A 15,000-nucleotide genomic window follows, 5' to 3' on the forward strand; every position below is an offset into this window, starting at 1 on the left:
TAAGAAGTTTATTTTTCTGTGAAGTCTGCAAAGAGAAATCTTTTCTCAGGTACCCGAGGCTTTTGCACTGCGGGTAGTGCCTTTGACAGCCTGGTACCAGGTTACTTTTGCTGGCAGTGCATAAAAACATTCGTTTTCAGAACCTTTGGAGTATAAGCTTTCCAGTTATATAAAGTTTGTTATGGTTTGGATTAAAACTGTGATTGCTACATGCTATACAAAAAGTGCGCTTTTTTCAGGTAAAGCCCCACCTTAACTTTGTTTTATAAATTTAGTTTGAGGGCCACTAGTTACTCAGTTGAAGCGCTGTCCCGTGTTACCCTCGTTAAATGAAGTTGATTGATTGATTGATTGATTGATTCTGATATTTCATTACTACTTTATGTAATTGTTTTAAGAAACCAGTCAGGTTTTCTCTTGTGTCTCATCGGTGAATACCATTAAGTCCTATTACCCCAGCCTTGAAAACATCCATCACTATCGTATTTTCCCTTTATATTAAGGTACCATACCAACCCCAACATCACTACCGACAACTTCCGAGGTGACAAAAGTGTCCAAGGCCCGGCCGAAGGTTTCCACTACCTCAGAAAAGCAATCGACGACAACAATCTCACCGTCTAAAGTAAGAATGCATTTGATCATAAAACACGATAGACAGCCCATAAGCTTTCTTTAGTATGCGCGAGGAAACTTCAGAGTATAAAGGTTGTAACATATTGTGCTTCTCGTCAACAGAGTGCTGTAGTGGCCAGTCCTGATCCTAACCAAGATCGAAGATCGGGTGGAAAATCATCCCCCTTGGCCCTCATCGCAGGTGTTACCGTCGCCATTCTGGTTATCCTTATATTTATTGCCCTCCTGATTTATCGACACCGACACTCACTGTAAGTAAGTTCAATTATTTGAAGAGATTTACCATTGAGCAAACCTCGAGTTGATACGCTCTTGCCAGGTTTTCCGGTTATCTTTCGAATCAACCTCATTTTCAAGGCACCCTTGCCTAATTTTCCAAGGAGAGCCCGCTGGAACGCTATCATTGGCCACTGATGTAGTTTAATAAATGATGCTATTAATTCTTTTGGCAGGGAGAAGTCCAACTCTGGTAGAGAAAGCGAAGAGAAAAGGGTACGTATAAAGACTTTGGCCTCTAGCTGCTTTTCAATTCCTAATTTCAACTTTTTTTTTGTTGTGTTAGAAAACAGTTATAAGAAGTTTGGACGAAATTAGATCAGATGGGCCTGAAAACGAGGATCATTACAGAACACTTACACTTGGAGAACCAGGTGAGTAAAAGCACCTTTTACTTTTATCAATTCTCTCTCAGTCTGTGAGCTCTCCTTCAAGACTGCAGCAACGAAAAGAACCATCTATAAATTTTTCGGAAAATGGCTTTTGCCATCATGGATTCCTACAGGAATATGATAGATCGAGTTAAAGATTAATGACATAAATGCTTTATTCTGTACACATCATGAAAGAGACGAACTATTCCGACCTATAATCTTACATTTTTTGTACTTTTAGCTGTTTATGCATCAGCGCCTGTTCGCAATGGAGAAGCACACCAAGGGAATTCCAGAAAAAATAATGATGACGAGAGACATTTGTACGCTCCTTTGAATATTTCTGTTGGAAAAAACATCTATGGTCACAGAAACAGCCAGGAAATAGTTGCCAAAGATGCGCGGCCTAAAATAAATGGCCCTATCAGTGTGAACCAATGTGTTTATGATCTCATGGAGGATATACTCAAGGAGCCTTTAAAAGGACCCGCTGAGGGTGATGAAAATAGCACTGAACCCGTGTACAACGTTTTGGAGGGGTCGTGTCTTGATGTGTCACAAAGCCCAGCCCTCTTTGGTATCACGTCAGACTCCACAGAAGACCTTGTTTACAACTACGTTGACGATGGCAATGATCCCATGGGTAACGTCTTATAGGGACTATCTCTTAACGGCGCAGAAGAATCAAGCCATTATGCTGCAACGGGCCCTATGGAACCTGTTTACAACACTTTAGAGGCACCCGTCGATGACAATGATGGTGACCCTGTGTACAACGTTCTAGAGGCTACTGAAGATGAAGGAGGCCCTCGCCATCAAAGTGCTATGTTTACAATAGGACCAATCCATCCTAACTTGTAAAAATTCAAACCAAATATTTCAGATAAAGAAAATTACTTGAACATTGATATTACGACTGAGACAGTTATGATATTCTTGAGGAAGATCCAATCAGAAACGCTTTGTTTGGCGGTAGTAGACAAGGCTCCGTGAAAAAAGAAAGACCTTTGCCTCTAATACCGGCCAAGCATTTTAAAAAAGAACAGTCAGATTGTCAGAAGTAGTTCCGATATTAGAACAATGTTTGCGGTAGATAACTATAAGCTGAATAACACTTTGATCACAGTCATAGTTTGGATTAATTCAGACGGTATGGCCAGTGGAATAAAAGCAAGATGAAATGGCTCTCAATTTCAATGTCGAACCCAACAGAAAAGTAACACACGCAAAGGGGTGATATTTCACAGTTTCTTTGCCCGATTTACATCTTCTTAATGTCAAAAAAGGGAAAGGTACCTAATTGTACTTATGTTATATTGACGTAGAGAAGTCCGGAAACTTAACTTAGGGTTAGGGTGTAAGAAATATATGACTGGGATAAATTAATACTAGTATTCTATCGCTACGAGAACTTGGTTAAAATCCATGACTACAGCTTGAAAAGTTATACTGCGTCAATCAAATGTAATTCATGTTGTAGAGCTTAACTTAGAACTCTTTCGGTAGACTGTAATATGTGATTGATAAATAAACAATAAACCTAGCCCTATCGTATTTTGAAATGGCTCGATCTAGTCGCTTGGTTGCTACTCACTCAACAGCATACCCTTCCCCCAAAACCTCTTTCTTAAATTGAAAAATCTGTCAAGGATTTCCGTGGTATTTACCTAAAACGCTCGATCAGAACTTCCTCAAACATATACATATTAAAACAGACTTCCATGTCACTCCATACCAAAACCTTCCTAGCAGGGGGAGGGTCGGTCCGATTCCCAGGGTTCAACAAAAACTTCCGGAAGACAAACTATATCTAGGGATCTGACTGCCTGAAACTAAAAGAAGAATTAAAGTTTTTTTTTTAAGAAATTACAACACTTTTTTTCTTTGTAGAGTTAAAGTGTTTGTAAATGCAAATTGCCCTTTTTCTGCTAGTTATGCTGCTATATGCTGATGGCAGTTTTAATAGTGAAATCTATAAACTGGGTTATCAAAAACATCGACATATCGTTAGAATCTTAAACACTGGGAAAAATTAGAAATGGGGCCATAGTGATTTGAAAAGAAGCTAACAGTCTGGAGTAAAAACCAACTTTGCATTAAACCAAGTCACAGCGTATGTTTGGCCGACGTCTTGTAATTACTTCTTAAAAACTGGGAAAATAGATAATGGGGCTATAGATTTGAGAAAAGGAGCTAACAGTCTGGAATAGAAACCAACTTTACATGAAATCAAGTCATAGCGCGGTTTTGGCCGTCGTTTTGTGATAGTTGTACTTTGAAGTAAATTCGTATTTTTAACGCTTTAACTCCAAGAAATGATTAACATGTAACTTCTCCCTATGATTTCCATCAAGAGATTATAATCTCTTGTATCCATACAATATCCACTAGATTGGTAATGAGATTATTCAAACTTATCAGCTTAAGTTGTTATCTTGATTTTACACCAAATTCTCGCAACCAAATTACGAGGAAACGTGTAGCAGTTAGAGGTGAGAAATAACAATCAGATCTTTGGAGTTATAGGGTTAAAGAAAACGAAACAACTGTATTCACTCTCGCACCTTGGAAGGAAGTGTATCAACCAATAATGTTTGAAAAACGTACGCTTTAGGAAAGGTTTTCTGTTAGGTGAGGACCTTTATTTGCATAACTTTGTCGAAGCTTTTTGCTTTAAAATTATCGAGCACGTTATCGTTGGCGAACGAGATAACTCTTCTGTCTTGTAGGCTCATTCTTTGCAGCAAGTATAGTGATACACTCGACTTCAAACGCCGGAAAGTTAGTTGGTTCGATACAGTGGCATTTTGAGTTCTGTCTTTTCGAACTTAAAAATCCGAAAATATGAAAATTTGTGATATAGAGCTATTGGTGGTTCTTTTAATTTGGGAGATTGTTTTCACAATGACAGCGGATCTCGAGATTACCAGAAGAAAAGGGAGAGATTCATTCAAAAGTCGTTCCTCGTTACTTTGTGTCAAGTTCATCAACTGTAAGATATTCAACGCTGAAGCAACAAAACATGCCGATGACTGTGCCTATTTATGCCCCAAAATTATTCGACATTTGGTTTTTACAACGAGACTTGGGGTTGCCGAGAGAACGAGAAAGTTCGTACTTTATTAGGTGAGTAAAATTCCACGAAATTTGTGAAATTTCATACTGAAAAAAGAATTCATTTTCAATTTCAAGGTAAGTTTTCCAAATAAATTTCCGCAAGGGTATTCGTCATGGCATGCATTTTGCATAAATTATGCGCACTAAAGATCATTAAAACCCGTGAGCTCTTAAAAATTAAACTCGTTTTTATGTAGCCGTCCTTAATTTTGTCAAGAGAGGATGTCAGCATCCATCGAACAAATTTGAAATATGGTGGCAAGTCGGCCAAGATTTGTTTTCTCTGCTACTTTCATATTTTGTAGCCCAATATGTCCTTATAACTGTGGCGTAGTTTTTTTGGGAAAGTTTCAGTTTTCGAGAAATGATCTTTTTCGTTCGACCGCTCGAATATGCAAATTTTCACCGTGAATATTACCCGAGTTGTGTGACCTCGTGTAATGAATACACTCCAATATACATGGTGTGCCTACTTGTCGCTACCGTCTACTGGCAAAATCGCTACAATTTGTTAAAAAAAATTTAGCATAACCTTCATACCTTGTTTAATTATGATTTTATTAGCTGTTTCGATTATTATATTACGTCTGGGTATTACTTTTTTCCAGCAGAAGCCCAGGTGTTGCATTGTGTTCTCCCCTCCCCCATTTTTTTTATAAGCTTGTCACGCAATAATTGATACCGAAACTAATGAATATTTACCTTGTATAGAGATTTTTGTTTATGTTGAATAGGCCATTTTACTGTTGTGTACTTAGTTGCCAAGCCTTTGATTCAGAGTGAGGCTGAAGGTGACCTTGTTGTGATAGAGACCTGTATCTACTTAGCATGATAACAAAGTGATTTACATTTGAAAGGCAGCAAGGTTTGTATCATAACAAGGTCAACCCTAGCCTCACTCCCATTCAAAGGCTTGGCAACCAAGCACACAACTGTAAAATGGACTATTCAAAATATAAGAATGTGTGCTTTTTGTGGTCACTAATCGTTGTTTCAGTGGCCGCGAAGCAGTTAAAAGCGGGTTGTTGCTTTAACGCTACTGAAATTTATAGTATATAGAGACAGGAGAGCAAAGCGCGATGCTCTGGGAATAAAATGTTACGTGATATCGGAATTAGTTTTCTTCAAGAACGAGTTCATCCCGGTTGCCATGCCACATGATTCCAGGGTAAAATTTATTCCAAACGAGTAACATTTTAATAAGTTTATTTGGGTTTTCATTTCAGAACGAAACATTTATTCTGGACGAGCTTTTGTACCTGAATAATGTAAACGCTATACGAAACTCATATCTGCAAAGAAAAAGACAGAAAAGGACATAAAAACTTATTTTTACAGGAAAAATTATCTCGCATGTAAACGCGGTACCTTAACTACTTTGCACTATCTGTTAATATTCTTTGCATTGTGATACCATCAAAACAATTATGTACAAATAAAACAAGAGTCAGTGCCGTGCATGATTGCATGGCAGATGGAATCTATGGCGTCCTTCTGAAGATCTTGCAGGACCATTTCTCTTTCCTCAGCCTGTTGGTCTTTCTGGGTTTCAGTTCAACATCTTGAGTACCTTTTTTCTTTGCTGTCTCCCGCGTAGCTTGCTATTTGCCGAGATGTCAGGTATTCGTCTACTTTAAAAATTGATTCGCCACTTGGGAGTCTTGCCTTTCGCAAGACAGATACAGGATCCATCTTGTGACCAGTTTGATTACCAGCGTTATAAATGTCAAGCAAGTAGCCTTTCTGTATTTTGGATAGTCGCTTGTAATGCTTGGAACTTTTAGGGGCCCATCCCATTTTCAATGAAGGTTCACCGCGTTCAAGGTTACCAGCTTTATCAGAGACATAAGGCACATTAGTCGATGCTCCTTCTTCAAGTTGAGCTGCATATTTTAACATAGCTTTGTCGTAAAGGGTTTCACGCTCTACAACATATTGGTGTTTACCGCAATCAAGGTGGTTCCAAAGGGATGAAAGTCTTTGGTACGACTTAATACAGCTCTCCTCTGTACAAAGAACAAGCTCTGGTCCTCTGAGTCGGAATCTGTTTCCACTGGTGTGTCAGTTATCTGATCACTTGGTGAGTTGCTTTTATCTGAAAATCTTCGTCTCACTGTAACGTCAGTGAATCATACATTAGAACAGTGTGTGGGTGTGGCTTTGTTAAGCGTGGGAAACTGGTAATAAGTAGGAATATCAAGGTCACTCCAAGGTAACCATTTGTCAGGTCTAATGTTGTACGCTCTCCAAACTCGACCACCCTCTCCGCTAAATGCCATATTATTGAGGAAACTAATTTTGCAAACGGGGGTAAGTAGCCTACTTATCGGAGCCAGGTTGTATGAATTTTCCAGATACCTTGAGTATTTTCCGTGAAACACGCTTGCCAATTCCCCTATCGCCTTTTGGAATCGACGTAACCCTGCCTTCACCAAGGCTGGACACTTCTTTTGGCACTCTACATCTATTATTGAAACCGCGACTCCACCCAACACCGAGATTTGATCTATGACTGGGGCAAATTGTCAAATCCTCGATATCTCTCGGCGTCTTGAAGATGCCGGCTCGCGACAAAATCAGGTCAACTTCATTTTCTGGATCTGAAAACTTGCAACTCCGCAAGTGGCTTGAGATCCCTTTTTTACAACTCCGCAGGGGAACGACTTGAGACTTATAGCTTCGGTCTTCTCGATAACTAAAACCAAAAGTTCCACCAGCGAAAAATTTAGATGAACAGCAAATCTCCTTTTTTTACCATATAAGATGAGACGCTTCTACAACAGATCAACACGCTAAATTAGTATGTAGCTTGTCAATCAAATTGACTTGTAAACATTCTCTGACTTACTCCGGCAAAGGAATCATTGATGAATCTGGACATTTTATTTTCCTGAATACAGAAATTCCTGGAAGGTTTTTCTAGATGTCATGCAAGGAGGAAAAAAAAAATCTCTTGGTATTTCGGAGGTTGATCCATCTTTGAATTTATGTGTCACGCTTGTCACGCAACCGATAAAATAACTGGAACTCAGCTCTGGGTAGAATGTGGTAGAGCATGACGTGATCATCGAAACAGCTATTAAAATCCTAAATAACCATGGTAAGAGTGTTATATTAGATGTTTTTGCAAATTGTAGTGATTTATGTCCGTAAACGGTGGCGACAAGTAGGCATCATGTATATTTCAGTCACTAGCAAGTAAATTTTGCCCAGCTTTGGGTTCGTCTCACGTTTGAACAACACAAATACATAAGGAAAATTTTTACAGTGGCTTTATAACCATTCTTTTGTATTATAAAAGCCAGAAGCTCAGTAGATTCTGTCATATCGGTTAAAACTCCCTTTGTCTTGATGCTACTTTTCGACATAGAAAAAGTATGTCAGACAAAAATATTCACCAAAAAATAAATATTTCTTCGCCAGCTTCAATAATGACAAGAGATTAAGCTTAGATGATAAAACAAAGTATTATATATGTTGTCAGAACACTATGAAATAAAAACCCATGAAAATCTTGGGAATTTATGCATTGTAAATTTACAGATTTTTCACAGGATTTCAATGGTTAAATCAATGGCTTTTTCATGGTCTCAGTGCCATGAAAAAGACATGAAAAATCTCATGAAAAACCTGTGAAAATTTGCATATTCACGACCCATGAAACATTGTGTCAAGTGACCTAGAAGCCATGAAATACCTATGAAAATGGCATTTCATGGCCTTTTCAAAGGTATTGAAAAACTCATGAATTTCATGTGAAAAAAATTCATGGTGTTAAAATTCACTAAGTTTTAATGGGTTGTAGGAAATCATGACCCACGAATATCCTGTGAATATGTAAAAAATTCATTGATCATGAAAAATTTCCCTGAATTTTCATGGCCTCTCCATGGCATTTTCATGGCACATGAAAGTTAATAGCCAGTAAGGTTTCATGGGGTTCTTTGGAATATGCAAGAACCATGAAAATTCCTTGGAGACGCCATGAATTTGGAATGAAAAAGTCACCTCTGCACTTGTGCCAAAGACTATACTACAGTGTATATGTAGCTGTATGCTTGCAATACAATAAAACTCTTGTGTGCCAAAATTCAAACGTAAGCTGTCAAGCAACATTTAACTTTCATGTTGTACAGTTTGTTTTTATTGATTCTGCAAATTGAAATTCAAAGATTTCTACTCAATTTTGACTTAACCTTCTTGGGATTAAAGGGCTTAATTACAATTAAATAATTGATATTTGAGTCACAATCTTGTTGTAACTAACAATAAATTGTAATGAAGTTATCCTTAATTGTAGACTAAACAGCTGTTTGCCTTTCTTCACTGGGCTCGCAGTTGTCAAACCTGACTAAAATAATTCTGAAACCTTCAGCTTATTGATAGATTTATTTCATCGTAAAGCGTAAGCTTAAGAAATTGAGGCATGCAAGTGACCGATTCGATTCTCAGTTTTGATCACGTACCGAATATCACAATTTGTGCTCACCACAAACTTTCAAAATCGAAGCTTATAAATGACCGTTTGACCCTTGTATCGGCCAATAAATATGGGAACTGTTGTCCCTTCTTCTAACTCCACGGCGCCAACGACTGGCTCTCCATTTAGTACCACTCACGCTGTTCTCGTTTTCCCATTGAACAACAGTAAAACCCATCTTTAAGAGACGTTGATTAAGTAAATCACGAGCACGAGCACGAGCACGAGCGATCAATCGATGAAAAGCTCCTTTCAAAGCTGAGCGCCAAACGGAGTTTTCATTGTTTCCGAACACGAGTATGATCACGTGGACATTTTGGGAATTGTCATTGGCTAATAAATAGAATCCGCTGGCTTGCCCGATTGCATTCTCAACAGAAGCGAGAAAAAGTTACTGACTTCCTCGACCAGTACTCTGCGTTTGGACGATGCTTAACCTTGGATCCCATGTTTTGAAGATGATGTAAATAATAATGTGAACTCACTCTATGTAGAAACAACCGAGAAGAATCGAACGTACTACAAGTAAACGATTTGTGGGCAAAAGCTATCGAGGAAACAAAGACTCGAAACCCTGACGCGAGTCCTTCGCTTCTGATCTACTAAACTAGCGGCGTTGCCAACAGAGTCAGGTTCGTCTCAACGAAGAAACATTTGTACAAGAGAAGGAAGCGACTATGGTGCGCTGGAATTCTCGCCTACAAATGGATGTGCACATTCCAAAGCGTTCCATGTTTATGATTATGTTTATGTTTTATGATTTTGGCACTGATCTGTGGACATGAGACATTTACATCACAATAAAAACTTTTACGATTATGGAATCCAAGAAGTCTTTGAGGTTAGAAAGCAAATCTATTATTGACAATTAGCAATTAACACAACTGACTGCTACTTTATGAAAGAATGCCTATTTATGTTAAGAATTACTATAACTTAGTTTGAATAATAAATTTCATGTAAACATACATATACATGTATAAAGGCTGATAGTTTCGAAAGAAACTGTTTGGGGCTGCGTCGGTGGGAGTAACGAAATAATTTGAATATATCAACAAAGTTGAACTGGTAAATTGGCCACCGTAACGATTACAAAAGCTGACGTTTCGAGCGTTAGCCCTTCGTCGGAGCCAATAGAGGAATTGTGGGTTGTGTGTGCTTTTAAAGGCAGAGAATATGGAGCTACGTTATTGGTGGGAACATGGCAACGAAAAAAACAAGAATAAATTAGTGGAATGAAAAGCGTTCGTTGATCCCTGTGGGATTTAGACTGCCGGTTTGAAAGATGAGCTTTTGTTCAAGACTTTTACGGCTTTCCGTGCTACCTAAGTGTAAGGAAAGACAAGGTAAGTCATAAGTCTGAAAAGAACTTCTGACCAAAACGCGACAAAAACATAGGTATTTTTTTGGTCAGAAGTTCTTTTCAGACTAATGACCAACCAGGGACTTTTAAATGCGCTCGTGCACGATGCAAGACGTGTCCTTTCATTCACAACACTGATAAAATACCGGGACCTAAACGATCCATTAAGATCACCGATCATTTCACGTGCACCTCCGCCAATGTAATCTATTGCATAACTTGCAATTATTGCAATTATTGCAAAAAGATATACATCGGCGAAACAGGCAGAAGACTAGGTGACCGATTCCGAGAACACCTTCGAGACGTGGAAAGGAATGACAAGGACACATTGAAACCAGTCGCTGGACATTTTAATTTACCTAATCATTCTAAGCATCATATGGCAATCTGCGATCTTTCCTTACACTTAGGTAGCACGGAAAGCCGTAAAAGTCTTGAACAAAAGCTCATCTTTCAAACCGGCAGTCTAAATCCCACAGGGATCAATGAACGCTTTTCATTCCACTAATTTATTCTTGTTTTTTTCGTTGCCATGTTCCCACCAATAACGTAGCTCCATTCTCTGCCTTTAAAAGCACACACAACCCACAATTCCTCTATTGGCTCCGACGAAGGGCTAACGCTCGAAACGTTAGCTTTTGTAATCGTTACGGTGGCCAATTTACCACTTCAACTTTGTTGATATATCCAATATATATATATGTATGTTTATCTCTTGGTACATTTTGTATAGCATACCTTTTATTGGACCAAAGTTTTAAGCCTCTAAAATTATTCCTTGTCTTAAAATCTTTACATTCAAGATATGGAGAAGTTCTTGGAATTATTTGATTGCCATTCATGGGGCATGAAATCAATTCTGCTGACTTTTCTGAGGAAACTATTAGGTCATGAAAGTCGACTTTAAAGAAACTCATGGGTCATGAAAGTAGGCTTTCAAAGAAATTCATTCTGGTGACTCTCATGGGAAATTAATGGGTCGTGAAAGTAGACTTAAAGAAATTCATGGGTCATGTAAGTAGAGTAAAAGAAATTAATGGGTCATGAAAGTAGACCTAAAGAAATTCATGGGTCACGAAAGTAGAGTAAAAGAAATTCATGGGTCACGAAAGTAGGCTTTTAAAGAAATTAATTCTGGTGACTTTCAGGGAAAATTCATGGGTATTGAAAGTAGACTTAAAGAAATTCATGGGTCATGATAGTTGGCCGTTTAAAGAAATTAAAGGGTCATGGAATTCATTCTGGTGACTTTCAGGGGAAATTCATGGGGTCACGAAAGTAGACTTAAAGAAATTCATGGGTCATGAAAAAAATTCCCCTAATTCATGGAAAATTCAGGGCTTGAAATAACCCCATGAATTTTCATTTTGCAGTATTCATGGGCCATGAAATGACTTTCATGGGTTTTTCACTGGAAATTCATGGAATTTTCATAAAACTACCGGAGGTCAGTTATATTTGTTACACGAGGTCACACAACTCGAGTAACATTAACGGTGAAAGTTTGCATATTTGAGCGGTCGAACTAAAAAAATCATTTCTCGAAAACTAAAATATATTTTCACAAAAAAACTACACCACGATTATTTGGACATATTGGGCTACAAAATATTAAAGTAGGAGTGAAAGCAGATTTTGGGTGACTTGCCGCTGTTTGTTTGATGCTTGTTGACATTAGCCCCTAATAGCTGCACTTTCCATTAAAATCATACTCCAATACTCCTCAATTCCACACGACACAAGATATAATACATGCTCAGTGCTTAAAATCGGGGATTTGGAATTCTTACTCACTCTCAACATATATATCAACAGGAGGCGATACAGGGACGTACTTCCAATTTAAATGCGAGATTAAAAGAAAAGAGCTGCGCGTGTTAATCATTTGCGAAAGAAGACGTTTTAGACTTAATCACACCATGCCTAATTGTACCCAAGATGGAGGAACGAGATATTTCAAATGTGGTGACCGCGAGGATGCATCGCCTGAAAGCAATACTTTTGAATTGATAGCTGAAAAAAACAGTTACTATATTAAGGTATGACTTAAATATTTCTTTGAGTCATCTCTTCACTAATTGTAGCTTATGCTCTACTCTTTTTCTTACGAACAACAGACAAGGATAATAGACATTATCATATAATGAACAAAATGTATCGTTCCTGGTTGGTCAATCACTAATGTTTAGATAGGTTAAAGAATGAAAGACGGGCTCCTAAAGGCCTGGGAAGCACAAGTATTCCAGCAATTTGGTTTTTCCTCTTGGACACCAAAACCTTTCCTGATGACTTCCCCCAAGATTTTCGGGTAATTACTTTTCAGACTTCTCGTAACTGACTCTACAAGCTCCTTCCATTATTTTTTTTTAAGTTTTGTTGAGAGTCGCTCCACCGATCAAATCCGTGAATATGACCAATTAAGACGAAGGGAGACTCAAAAGAAACCAATGAGAATTCAAAGTGAAACAACAAAACTTCCCGAAGCACTGGAAAACGAAAGAGACCCCAATTTGATTTTCGATTTTCATTGTGCATCTGATTGGTTGAGAGGGTAGCGTGAGTCGTAAAGACCAATCACAAAGGGGCAAATTGAAGCAACTGTAATACAATCCCAAAATATTTCAAACACATGATTGAAAATTTCCTCAATTACGTTGGAATTATAAATCAGAATAGACTTTGAATTCCATTTGCGCCGTGATAAAGATAAGCCTGTACACTCTAAGATAGCCTCTGCGGCAGAACATAACCAGAGTGTTACAGACAATTATTGTACTGACCGTGGTGTTGTGCTGCGTATAGGTAATTAACACGACTAGCAAAGATTCCTTAAAAGGGAGAATAATCAAGCTCAAAATAACTTGTAATGACACTCGGAGAGGCTCGACTAGAAGCGTGGCGTTGCTGTTCAAATTTGAAGGAACCATTAATTGTAAGTTTTTAAAAACTTTTGATACCATATTAGGAGCGAAGTGTTACGTTACTTTTCATTTCCTTGATGTCTTTACCATGGGAGTTAGAGGAGAAATTGCTGAGTGTGTCTAAATCGGTGAAAATACGCAGATTAATGTTGAGTTAAGGTATTTCTCCCCTCGACTTAAAAATGTCAAATTAATTCGGTGACAAGTCTCTTATCCCATGAAAACATTAATGCTGTCATGGTGACCATCTACTTCAACACGGCGAGTGGCGTTTTTATGAATGTCTTCAATTTTTTCACCAGATTTGCTGCATGATGTTCATTTTTGTCTTTTTTCTTGAAAGTGATTAAATTGCATGACGGAAATTGCACTTCCGACCGCTTACCAACCGAGCTTGGTTTTTTAATGGGAACACATTTTCCTTACAAAAGAAGCAATGTTTATCGCAGTGTGTTGAAAGTTGCCTTAGCTTAGTTTACGTGCAACTACACACTGTATAAAGCTTTTTCGGAATAGTATTCTGATTCAGATATTTCACTACTACTTTATGTAATTCTTGTGGGAAAGCAATCAGGCTTTCTCTTGTGTCTCATCGGTGAATACCAAGAAGTCATATCACCCGGCCTTGAAAACATCCATCACTATCATATTTTTCAATTTATATTAATTAAGATACCATACAAACCCCAACATTAACTACGCTGCCGAAAGCCTCCAAGGTCACGAAGCTGTCCAAGGCCCGGCAGAACGTTTCCGAAGCTCCATCCACTACCTTAGAAAAGCGATCGACGACAACAAACTCACCTTCTAAAGTAAGAATGCACTTGATCATAATACACGATAGACAGCCTATAGGCTTTCTTTTGTATGCGCGAAGAAACTTCAGAGTATAGAGGTTGTAACGTATTGTGCTTCTCGTCAACAGAGTACTGTAGTAGCCCGTCCTGATCATAACCAAGAGCAAAGATCGGGTGGAAAATCATCCCCCTTGGCCCTCATCGCAGGTGTTTCCGTCTCCATTTTGGTTATTCTTATCCTTATCGCCCTCCTGATTTATCGACACCGACACTCATTGTAAGTAGGTTCACCTTTTTGAAGAGGTTTACCATTAAGCGAACCTCGAGTTGATACCCTCTGGTCAGGTTTTCTAGCTAACGTCCAAATCGACCTCATTTTCCAGGCACCATTTTCCAATTTTCCAGGGATAACTCTTGGAACGGGACTTTCGTTGAGACATATCGATCATTGGCCACTGTTGCAATTTAATTAATGATACTATTAATTCTTTTGGCAGGGAGAGGTCCAATTCTGGTAGAGAGAGCAAAGAGAAAAGGGTACGTATAAAGACTTTGGCCTCTAGCTGCTTTTCAATTCCTAATTTCAACTTTTTTCGGTTGTCTCAGGAAACAGTTATAAGAAGTTTGGATGAAATTAGATCAGATGGGCCGGAATACGAGGATCATTACAGAACGCTTACACTTGAAGATTCAGGTGAGTAAAGGCACCTTTTACTTTTATCAATTCTCTCTCAGTCTGTGAGCTCTCCTTCAAGACTGCAGCAACGAAAAGAACCATCCATAATTTTTTCGGAAAATGGCTTTTGGATTAAGGATTCCTACAGGAATGATGACAGATCGAGTCAAAGATTCGGAGGAAATGCTTCATTCTGTACACATCATAAAAGAGACGAACCATTCCGACCTATAATCTTACACTTTTTGTATTTTTAGCTGTTTATGCATCAGTGCCTGTTCGCAATGGAGAAGCACACGAAGGGAATTCGAGAAAAAATAATGATGACGAGGGACATTTGTACGCTCCTTTGAGTAT

At 38.4% G+C, this 15,000-nt stretch overlaps 2 protein-coding genes and 1 pseudogene across 3 annotated transcripts in view; all 3 read left to right on the forward strand.

Annotated features, from left to right (window-relative positions):
* LOC148730062 (uncharacterized) overlaps positions 1–224 on the forward strand; it is a 3,173-nt gene extending 2,949 nt beyond the window's left edge. Inside the window, exon 2 of the mRNA XM_088761258.1 lies at positions 1–224. This exon is cut by the window's left edge and continues 1,951 nt beyond it. The gene's annotated coding sequence lies outside the window, so the exon portion shown is untranslated.
* Positions 1–2,845, forward strand: part of LOC111340981 (uncharacterized) — a 13,607-nt pseudogene extending 10,762 nt beyond the window's left edge. Inside the window, exons 4-8 of the transcript XR_016001953.1 lie at positions 504–625; positions 739–887; positions 1,089–1,128; positions 1,199–1,286; positions 1,528–2,845. The product of XR_016001953.1 is annotated as an uncharacterized LOC111340981 (transcript). The remainder of the gene's footprint in view (positions 1–503; positions 626–738; positions 888–1,088; positions 1,129–1,198; positions 1,287–1,527) is intronic.
* A 1,008-nt stretch (positions 2,846–3,853) lies between these two features.
* The window catches only part of LOC111340988 (uncharacterized), a 12,353-nt gene continuing 1,206 nt past the window's right edge, over positions 3,854–15,000 (forward strand). The window contains exons 1-8 of the mRNA XM_088761691.1: positions 3,854–4,412; positions 12,065–12,288; positions 13,052–13,181; positions 13,843–13,982; positions 14,096–14,244; positions 14,465–14,504; positions 14,574–14,661; positions 14,901–15,000. The exon at positions 14,901–15,000 is cut by the window's right edge and continues 1,206 nt beyond it. Coding sequence (XP_088617817.1) covers positions 4,331–4,412; positions 12,065–12,288; positions 13,052–13,181; positions 13,843–13,982; positions 14,096–14,244; positions 14,465–14,504; positions 14,574–14,661; positions 14,901–15,000 — 953 coding nt within the window. The 5' untranslated portion in view covers positions 3,854–4,330. The remainder of the gene's footprint in view (positions 4,413–12,064; positions 12,289–13,051; positions 13,182–13,842; positions 13,983–14,095; positions 14,245–14,464; positions 14,505–14,573; positions 14,662–14,900) is intronic.

This window comes from Stylophora pistillata, chromosome 5 (assembly GCF_964205215.1).
Source record: "Stylophora pistillata chromosome 5, jaStyPist1.2, whole genome shotgun sequence".
NCBI lineage: Eukaryota > Metazoa > Cnidaria > Anthozoa > Scleractinia > Pocilloporidae > Stylophora > Stylophora pistillata.